Source organism: Hyperolius riggenbachi, chromosome 9 (assembly GCF_040937935.1).
Source record: "Hyperolius riggenbachi isolate aHypRig1 chromosome 9, aHypRig1.pri, whole genome shotgun sequence".
NCBI lineage: Eukaryota > Metazoa > Chordata > Amphibia > Anura > Hyperoliidae > Hyperolius > Hyperolius riggenbachi.
The window spans coordinates 264,682,408-264,693,110 of NC_090654.1; the positions used below are offsets into that span (position 1 = coordinate 264,682,408).

A 10,703-nucleotide genomic window follows, 5' to 3' on the forward strand; every position below is an offset into this window, starting at 1 on the left:
GATGCAGTGTTGCAACATAAGAACGGATTCAGGTTAAGAATGAACCTACAGTCACTATTTTGTTCGTTAACTGGGGACAACATATATGTGTATGTATGTACTGTACATGTGCAACAAATACAAGCTACAGATGGGCAAATTGTGTCCATTTTGCCACTCAGCACTGAACACAGTGTGATGCACGTACAATGGGTTCCTAAGGCCCACACACTATTCTGACATTTGTCCGCACTGATTTATATTCCCATTTACATATCTGGGGGGAAAAAAACAAACAAAAACAACCTGCCTCTGTTCAGCTTTTTTTCTGCACATTTTTTAAAGTGGACCTGAACTCAGAACATCCTCTCTGCTCTAGATGATACATACCAACATCATAACCTTTAAAGAAAAATGTTTCTTTATTACAGCTGATACAGATCCTGCAATAAACCAGCAGTCTACTTCCTGCTTTCACGAAAGCAGACATAGCGTTAACTTCTTGTGTTTACAAATTAGCTGCTCTGCTGGCAACCAGCTGACACAGCCGATAGATCAAATGACAGTTGTGATTAGTCACAGATGAGGTGGGGAGTCAGACAGGCTAAACTCACTAAATACACACAGGGTGCATTTCTCTACGTTTTCCTTCTGTCCTGTGCAAGAGGTCAGGTCCACTTTAATGCTATCCGCAAATGCAATTTAAATATTGAAAAATCGAACCCGAATTGCAAATGCAGTGAAACATGATCTCAGGAGAATGTTTGCGGTTTTGCAGAGCACAAGCGTTCGCCCAGCAGGAGTGTTCGCCGCCACTGTTCAGATCTCATGCCATGTAGCACGGTGTAGGAGGCTGACAATAGGTAAGATGATGTGATATTCATATAGCTTACATCAATAAGAAAAGGAATCAGGTAGCTTTCGCTGGCCGTAGTTTTCTGATCTACAAGACATTTCACCACTCTGACACGGCAGTTTCCCCACCTGTAATGCTACTGTAGGTACACACAATGCAATTTCCCATCAGATAGACGAGTCACATCAATAATTTCCGACATGTCCGAACTGCTACCGATAACAGGACTGATTGTGTGCAGTACTGATCTGAAAATATATCCCGTTATCAATCGGAAGCAGATCGGACAGGTCAGAAATTATCGATTCGACCTGATGATCTGAGAGAAAATTGTATCGTGTGCACCTAGTGTAATAAATTCAGGGGATATTTATAAGTACAAGTAAGCAAGCGATAGTCTAGCTAACTGACACTCATAGAGCGGATGTTACCTGCCAGTCTGCCTGTATCGGTTATCCGGCTAGGCCACATTAACAGTGGTCGTTCCGTTCCCTGTGACAGCAGGGACACAATGCAGCTTATCGGGACAGCGGCGCTGCATGTTATCCTCGCATTGCGTCGGGTACAGTGAAGCATACAGTCAATAAAAGGTATGCTTCCCTTTTACTGTTAACATACTTATAGTGCTGCCGAGCCTTACTCGTCATATGGAGCATATGGGGATCATACATACTACCCAGTATTGACATCTGGCTGTCACCAGGAGCCCGCAAGTTTGTACGGTGAGATGAACTGTCAGTCTGTGCACATCGGACCCTCATGGGCATGGTGAGATAAGTCTGGTTTGACACTTATCACGCTGCTAATCTGTGGTGCTATGCTGCACTTCTACAGTGTGAGCTGCCGCTGATCTGTGCCTGCTACATGTGCTATATGTGCTTACTTTGCTGCTACCCAGTGCAGTGTTCTCCCCAGAATTTTTTTCCAGCCGGGTGGTATGAAAAAGTAGCCGGGTGGCATGAAAAAATAGCCGGGTGGGGCGAGATTAGACAATGCAGGACTGGCACTTCTCTGCTTACAGCAGAGGAGGAGGTGAGCAGATAACAGCCGGGTGGTCACCAAAAATAGCCGGGTGGAGCACCCGGCTAAAAGAGCCTGGGGAGAACACTGCAGTGCAATACTGTCTGCTGTTGTATATCCAGACCTTTTTGCATCAGCCTATTTATTTATGCCAGACTTCATTTGGGTTTGATGACAGCCCATATACAATTATGGAGTTTCCAAGCAATTGATCTCATAAGAACCTATGCATTTTCTCCAACTTTGCTGTTTATTGGACCTCTTTTTTCAGCTTTAGTCTTAGGTGCCGGCGTACGCATGTGACGGTGTGTGGGCTGTTTGGGTGGATGAGTTGTGACGGGGTGGCCATCCCATGTGCTTTTTAATGTTATCTAACAATTTCTTCAATAAATTTTGATATGACTATTTGGCAAATCCTGTACTGATTAATGTTTATTGACAGTATTTATTTGGTTGTGCAATTTATGTCCCGCTCTTCCTATTTTCACTGGCACTCTTTTGATTATTACTGTTAAGATACGTGTTTAGCGGTAAGGCACTGCAGGAAGTGTGTTACGATGCTGCAACTCGTTATACTGCAATGATCCCGCCGCACAGGCGGTGCATTGCCGTGCGGTGATCCGCGTTGCAAAGCAGCCACACCGCTCTGAACATGGCATCAAAGAGAGGTGGAATCTGGTTCAGGTACAGAATAAAGTTCAGCAGTGGCAATCACATGCATACAATTCGCTATCACCTCATAGAGAATCTGCAACCAAACGTACGTAGCATCCAATCAGATACTATGTCGCACTGCCCCATAGAGGCTGATTGGTGGCTGTACATTATTTTTCATTCATTACACCTCACCACATGACTGGTCACTAGGTTACCCCCCCCCCCCCCCCTGCATGTTGTACCTGTGACTTGATGACATCATATTCTGGCGTCTCTGGAGGAACTTGACGGAGGTTGATGAGGTAATCACAACTGATGACTGCTGTCTGCAAACAATGAGAGGAAACAGATTCTTATCAGAACAATGAATAGAGAATAAAATACACACGCACAGGGTGTCCCAACAAAGAGGTGCAGGACTTGCATCAGCCAATCAGAAGCCATTTATATCTTTCAATGAAATGCATTTTGATTGGTTGCTCATCATTTATTTATTTATTTTTTAACAAATAATGCACATCACTTATTTAAAGCGGATCTGAACTTAGAACTTCCTCTCTGCTCTAAAAAATACACAACAGCATAATAACCTCTAAAGAAAAACATTTCTTAGTTACAGCTGATATAAATCCTTCAATACATCTGCAGTGTGTCTACTTCCTGCTTTCATGGGAGCAGACATAGGGTTAACATCCTGTGTTTACAAATTAGCAGCTCTGCTATGGCAGAGGAGATTCCTGAGCTGACATGGCTGAAGAGATTACAAGTGCCGATTAGCCACAGATAAGGGGGGGGGGGATTAGACAGGCTAAACTCTCTAAATACATACAGGGTGCATTTCTCTGTTTTCCTTTTGTCCTCCTGTGCAAGGGTTCAGGTCCACTTTAACCTGGTGTATATCTGGCAGTAGATCATGTCACAGATTTTTCATTGCTTTAGCAATATTCTCTGTCTGTCACCGTGTTCCCTCAAGGTGTCCATACACTGGTCAATGCGGCCATCAGATAGATGCCTTCCAGATCATTATCTGATCACAGCAGGGTTTATCTTATTGAATCCCTCCACACAGATTTTCAATAGATTTCGGTGTGAAATTTCAATCGATTGATTTCAATCAATGAAGACTTGTTTGCTGCACTGATTTAAAGAAGATTTGATTGAATGATTGAATTGGCGGATATTAATGAAAAAAAAAAATCGACTAGCGTATTGCCCCTTTCAGGCCTCGTTTACATTGCGTTCTGCTCGCATTAGCGATTTTTTTGAAGCAATTTTTTTTTTATTCACGACGCTTGGGTGGGCATTGCGTTTTTGTGAAAAGCTCTTTTCTAAGCGCTTTTCCCGAGCATTTTTTTAATTCACTCCCTGATGCAAGTCAGGAAGTGAACTCTTTGCCCCGGAAAAACGCGAATGCAATTGCCGCACAAAGCGATTTTGTGAGCCTTTTTGTTTTTTTCCTATTCTTTCCATTGAGGCAAAATCACCCCAAAAATGGTACAGGCACCGCTTTGCCGAACGCACAGCGCACGAATCGCGCTGATATCAACCTTCTCATAGAGATTTATTGCACAGTTGTTTTGTGGGTTATTTTAAAGAGAACCTGTAACGAAAAAGTTCCCCTGGGGGGTACTCACCTCGGGAGGGGGAAGCCTCAGGGTCCCATTAAGACTTCCCCCTCCCCTGTAGCTGCAGGCAGTTCAGCACTGGCTCCCCCGAAGTTTTCAGGAATCCTCCCTCGACAAGCCTGACAAGCGCTGATTTATTTACCTCTCCTGGCACCAGCAGGGGCGCTGTTGCGGCCCTCTGCACGGAGATAGGTGAAAATAATCGATCTCTGTCGGGCCCTCTCTCCTGCGCAGGCGCAGAAGACTTGCGCATGCGCAGTAGAGCGGCCCGACGCATATTGGCTATTTTCGCCTATCTCCGTGCTAAGAGTCGCAACAGCGCCCCCCGCTGGAGCCAGGAGAGGTAAATATTTACATCACTGCCGTTCCAGGAGGATTTTCGCTGCCGAGGACGGGGGAAGCCTCAATAGGATCCGTAGGCTTCCCCCACCCCAGGTGAGTACCCCCCAGGGGAGGTTTTTAAAGTTACAGGCTTTCTTTAAAAATCGCCTGCGCTTGAAAAAAGGCCAAAAACGCCCCTGGTGTGAATAAGCCCTCAGAGTCTCTCCAACGCGATCTACATTCGTTATATAGCCAGAAATATCAAGCCTCTGCTTATCGCTGGTTTCTCCAATGAGTGATTGGCTTTGACCTCCTTGTGTATTAACTGTCCACTAATGATACTACTTTAACCCTGTCTTCTGCAATGAGCTGAGGTGATCTGCATCGGCCCAGAAGCCATGTTAGTCTATGGCGACATGTGGAGTTTTAAACAATTACCAACGCAACGTCGCGGCACGCAAGCTTATTTTTACAATACGCTTCCGTGCACTTCCGCATATCCCCAAGCAGAAAGTGATTCCAAGCATGTGTCACTTCCTGCTTGGCCCAATGCCAGATTGGGAATACTGCATAGTAGCACGGTATAAACCGGAGGCCTGTGTTTGGCAGTGCGCTGCAGCTGCCGCACCGCCAGTTTACAGTGTGAAAACGGCTTTAGGCTGCCGCTGCTGATGTCTATAGGTGTTCTGTGGTTTCCCTTCCATATGCCACTTACGTCTAAAGGCTTTTAAATACAAACTACAGTACTTCCGTTTGCAGCAGATGTTTATAGGCATTTTTGTATCCTCAAATTCCTTCATCACGGGCGTTTAGGATAAAGTTTTGGCTCAGTGACAACTTTCTACTGCCTACCCCCCTGCACTGCAGAGTTGCGAGCGGAGCTAGTTGGCAGAGATACTTTAGGTACTTACGTGCTCCAGCAACGCCCCTCGCACTGCTCTCTCTGCCTCTGGTGTCCTGTCTCCATGGTTTCGGCAGCGCCTCCTATGACATCATAGGAGGTGTCACTAGCCGAAAGATAGGACGCTAGTGGCAAACAGAGAGGAGTCAGTTATGCTGCTTGCTGGTGCCTGCCCTGGAGAACGTAAGTATCTGTGACAAGCCGACTAGTCTGCTCGCAACTCTGCCCCCTCCCCCCCGGCACCACATCCAGCACCCAAACCAAGCAGCACCCACAACTCCCCGTCCCACCCAAACCAAGCAGCACCCAAACCACCCTTCCATGCGCCCAAACCATCCAACAACCCACCCAGCACCCAAATCACCCTTTCAGCACCCAAACAGCACCAAAACCACCCTCCCCCCCACCCAGCACCCAAACCACCCTTCCACCCACCCAGCACCCAAACCACCCTTCCACCCACCCAGCACCCAAACCACGCTCCCACCCACCCAGCACCCAAACCACCCTCCCACCCACCCAGCACCCAAACCACCCTCCCACCACTCAAACCACCCTTCCAGCACCCAAACCACCCACACAGCACCAAAAATACTCCCCCCCCCCACCCAGCACCCAAACCACCCTTCCACCCACCCAGCACCCAAACCACCCTTCCAGCACCCAAACCACCCACACAGCACCAAAAATACTCCCCCCCCCACCCAGCACCCAAACCACCCTTCCAGCACCCAAACCACCCTCCCACTCAACCAGCAACCAAACCATCCTCCCTCTAATGTAAGTACTTCTATTTTTTTTAATTAGTAAACATTTATTTTGAACACAGTGAAGAGAAATTTTGTAACAAGTGTAGGTGTGTGTGGCTGGGTGTGTGGGGGGGCTTGAGGATGGGTGGGTATGGCTTGCGGGTGTACGGAGCCCCATAATCTCCTACTGCCCGGGGGCCCCATGAGTTGTCAGTCCGCCCCTGTTAGTGCAAGCGTATATTTTTTGAAACTGGGAGGGAGATCGAGACCATGAAACCGCTTTAGAGAAGACTTGTAGCCAAATTTGGGATAAGGTTTGATCCAACAGACATTCACTAAACATTAAACATTAGACTAATTCCTGCCAATAAAGAAAGAAAAACACAAGCGCTCACAGATGAATTACAATTCGGGGTTATAACAGTGATCAGACAGAACCAAACACTGGATCACAGCGGAGCGCTTCCTTGCTATTAGTGTAAATAGTTAAAAAGTCAAAAAGTAGGAAAGGGGATAGCGCTTTGTGGTAAAGTCTTTGTTGCTAGCAGAAGGATAACACCAACTATATAGGTGGAGCATCGAACACACACTCCCCCTATGTGGATAAACTCACCGGATGATGCGGCCTAGAGGGCCCGACAACGCCTCAGGGGTATAGGCCACCCCTCAGCCACACTGGCAATGTCTGCTGGGCACTTGTAAGCCGCTCCAGGCAATAGATCATCGGCTGTGAGTAATCACTCCACGTAATAGTATCCTCCAGGGATGCGGCCTAGAGGGCCCGACAACGCCTCAGGGGTATAGGCCACCCCTCAGCCAGTGTGGCTGAGGGGTGGCCTATACCCCTGAGGCATTGTCGGGCCCTCTAGGCCGCATCATCCTGTGAGTTTATCCACATGGGGGGAGTGTGTGCTCCATGCTCCACCTATATAGTTGATGTTATCCTTCTGCTAGCAACAAAGACTTTACCACAGAGCGCTATCCCCTTTCCTACTTTTTGACTTTTTAATTCCTGCCAATGCCTTTTTCACAAACATCCCTTTCCTCTAAAACTCACCGTCATTGCAGCTCGTCCAATCCGAACCACCCCGAAATCGCTGGGGTCCCAGTAGTGTGCCCCATACAGGCAGAGGCCAGATGTGGCCAGACCAGCCGAGAGCAGTGATGCGAGCCTGACAGCTGCCCGCACCATTCTGGACACCCTAAGGACACAAAACATCTCCGTTCATTATATCAGCATAGACCCATCTAACTAAAGCTGGTCACACACAACACAATACTCTGTAGCGTGAGAGCACTTACCCAAATACCATAATCACAGTATTGTCAAGCTAGAGGCTCTTATAATAACTAGGTGTATCAAGTTTGTACACTCAATATTGTATGGTGTATGGCAGCTTGTTTCCGGCATCAGTCACTGAGGATTTATAAATCGGTACAGAAGAAGGTGTGGTCTGGATTAGGGATACTGTATTTTGCAGAATAGAAAATTGGTGACGTGATTGGTGTGAAAATTATACAGGTGGTTCCCTACTTACAAACAAGATTCCATTCTGGAAAAATGTTTGCTAATTGAATTTGTTTGAAAGTTGAGTCCTGCGTTAAACATGGGGAAAGGTGGATAAATGATTTACTTTCGGACAACTCTGGATTTAAGCATGTAGGGGATAAACTATGTTTTTTACATGACGATAACTTTGTATCTCTGAAAGAGCATAATGCAAGTCATTCGTAAGTAGGGGGACTGTCTGTACTGATATTCGCCCAGTGTTCTCCCTAGGAACACTGGGCAGCAGTATGGAATATCAGTGGAGCACCCAGCTAATTTTAGTGAGCTCCCAGCTGTTATGCCAACGGCTGACACAGACAGGTATTGTTGGCTGATGGTGTAATGGTTAAGGGCTCTGTCTCTGACACAGGAGACCAGGGATCGAATCTCGGCTCTGCCTGTTCAGTAAGCCAGCACCTATTCAGTAGGAGACCTTTGGCAAGTCTCCCTTACACTGCTACTGCCAATAGAGCGCGCCCTAGTGGCTGCTGCTCTGCTCTGGTGCTTTGAGTCCGCAAGAAGAAAAGCGCAATATAAATGTTGTCTTGTCTTATAATGCATGAGGGGGGGGGGGGGGGGGATTGCACATTTGGGGGACTGTGTCTGGGGTTTCATTGCTTGTCCCAATACCGTTCGCCATTACCGCCGCACACCCAATCGAGCAAGTCGGCCCTACATCTTACAGAATGTCCGACCAATACATGTGACCAATCTCTGCCAAAAATTGGTTGCATCCTCAATCGGGGATGCAACTGGTGTCACAGATTTTCATTCGATTTCTTTATAATAATCGAATCGGATTGGCCAATCAGCCACCAAGTCGCCTGATGTATGGCTGGCCACATTTATGAGATATGTCATATCTTTAGATTGTTAGCTCCAAACGGCAGGACTCTTTCACCTCTTAGTGTCTTGGAACTACCTATCCATTTTCTTCATCATGTCACATTACATGTGCCATTGTAAACACTAGGGGCTTGATTCACAAAGCGGTGCTAACCTACTTAGCACGTCTAAAGTCTTTAGGTGCACTAACCAGGGTGCTAAGTAGGTTAGCACCGGTTTTCTCAATCAGATCGCGCGCTAAGTACCGCGCGCAAAGTCCTATGCGCGCGCTAAGTCCCATAGGCTTTAATGGGCACTTTGCGCTGTGCGCCCTGCGCTTTGTGCAGTGTGCGCATAAAGTTTTACGCGCAAAAAACTCATTTAGACGTGCTAAGGGGGTTTTCACAGGCGTGCTAACAGTTAGCACCGCTTTGTGAATCAAGCTCTAGGCCTACCAATACTGTATTATGTAACAGTGTCTAAATTTTGTATATACCATTGTCTGTATTATGTTTTCTCTCTTAGGCCTAATGCACACCAAAACCGCTAGCAGATCCACAAAACGCTAGCGGTTTTGGATGCGGATGAGTGAGTTTAGTCCCAGTGCACACCGGGCGGATCTTGATGCGATCCGCCGGGGGTTCACCGGCCGCATCCGCGTGGCTAATGTATCTCTATGGGCTGGTGCACACTGGCGGTTTGCGGTTTTAAGCAAACCGCAAACGTGCAGCAAGAGGCACGTTTGCGGCTTGGTAAAAACCTCAAACCGCCGGTGTGCACCAGCCCATAGAGATACATTAGCCACTCTGATTTTCAGGCGGATTCCGCCGGCGGATCCGCCCGGTGTGCACTGGGCCTTACTCAGTACAGCAGTAGAGCAATATTGTGTTAGGCATCAGTAAAAGCAAGAAGTTTTGAATTAAGATGATACCATAGGGATAACTTAAAAGAAAAAAAGTAAGCTTTCTGCTAATAAACCTTTTTCGGACTCAATTCATCTTGTCACCCTACAGGAATCAAGTCTGAAGGAGGCTTATTAGAGAAGGCGTACTCTTTTTCAGATGCCTGAACTGCTTGTTTACTGTGCTCAGAAGCAGCTCCATGGGGGGGGGGGGCGCCTGCCCACCTCCCATGGAGGGCAGGAGCATCCGACAGGCAATTAACCTCCCTGGCGTTCAATTTCTGGAGGATTTGTGTGCAAAAACTGATCTAATTCATTTTCATAACTTTTTTTTTTTCCTGTAACCTGCCAAAATGTGTCAAGCAAGGGTCTACCGTAGTATACAGTCCAGGAGAGCATGTTTTGTGTTGATGTGTATAACTGTCAATACCGCTAGGGAGGTTAATTCACTGCCTGTCAGATGCTCTCAGAAAAGAGGCCTAAGTTCTCAAATAAATGTTATCATCCTGATTCAAAAATCAGAACAGCGCCATGAAATATATCACTTGATAGTCAATAATAATAATAATTCTGCACACCGCTCCTTGTAATCTGTGCATTTTGTGCATTGGACAAGAACTATAAATAAAAAAGTGCATAAGCAATGTAATTATTATTAAAGCAGCAATATGAACAGAAATAGTAATGGCATCACAGGGTTACATAAGTAATAAATGATTATATATAGAGAGGAATTGGTGATAGAGATGCAGTGAGGACTGTCAGTGCTGCCCCTACTGAAATCACTCAGCCTCCTGCGCCCCATTGGGATGGGGAAGGGTGATTGGCTGCAGGAAGGCAACACCGACAACTCTTTCTGCTCCCCTCAGTCAGCCCCAGTGTCACCTACCCGCAGTCACCGCTCTGATACGAGTCCCCCTCCCCTGGGATTGGTAGAGTCCAGCAGGCGCAGTGCACGCTGGGAGTTGTAGTGCGGAGAGGCTCGCTAATTGAGACAGAGCGTAGAGCCTCATGGAGGAGTGGCTTGGAAAGACCAACTCACACAGCCCGGGGGGGGGGGGATTGTATAAGCCGACCTAATCACACTGTGGTGTCCTCGTACAACCTGCAGAGCTGCCATCTTCCCTGCGCCCCTCAGACGGGCTCTAGCACGGAGGGGGGCTCCAATACAATGGCGTCATGTGATGGAATGTATGACAAATAAGAGACATGTTATACCAGCGGACAGGCGAGCGTCACAGGAATTGGATGGACGCTATGTCTCTGCAGACCAATGAGCGGTGAGCTCAGGTCACATGATCTCCTGGCCTTGCTGTTGGC

General features: G+C 47.1%; 1 protein-coding gene across 1 annotated transcript in view; it reads right to left on the reverse strand.

Annotated features, from left to right (window-relative positions):
- Positions 1 to 10,561, reverse strand: part of ADCK1 (aarF domain containing kinase 1) — a 46,232-nt gene extending 35,671 nt beyond the window's left edge. The window contains exons 1-3 of the mRNA XM_068254467.1: positions 10,273 to 10,561; positions 7,166 to 7,310; positions 2,755 to 2,838 (exon numbers count right to left, since the gene is read on the reverse strand). Coding sequence (XP_068110568.1) covers positions 2,755 to 2,838; positions 7,166 to 7,300 — 219 coding nt within the window. The 5' untranslated portion in view covers positions 7,301 to 7,310; positions 10,273 to 10,561. The remainder of the gene's footprint in view (positions 1 to 2,754; positions 2,839 to 7,165; positions 7,311 to 10,272) is intronic.
- Between the last annotated feature and the right edge of the window lie 142 nt (positions 10,562 to 10,703).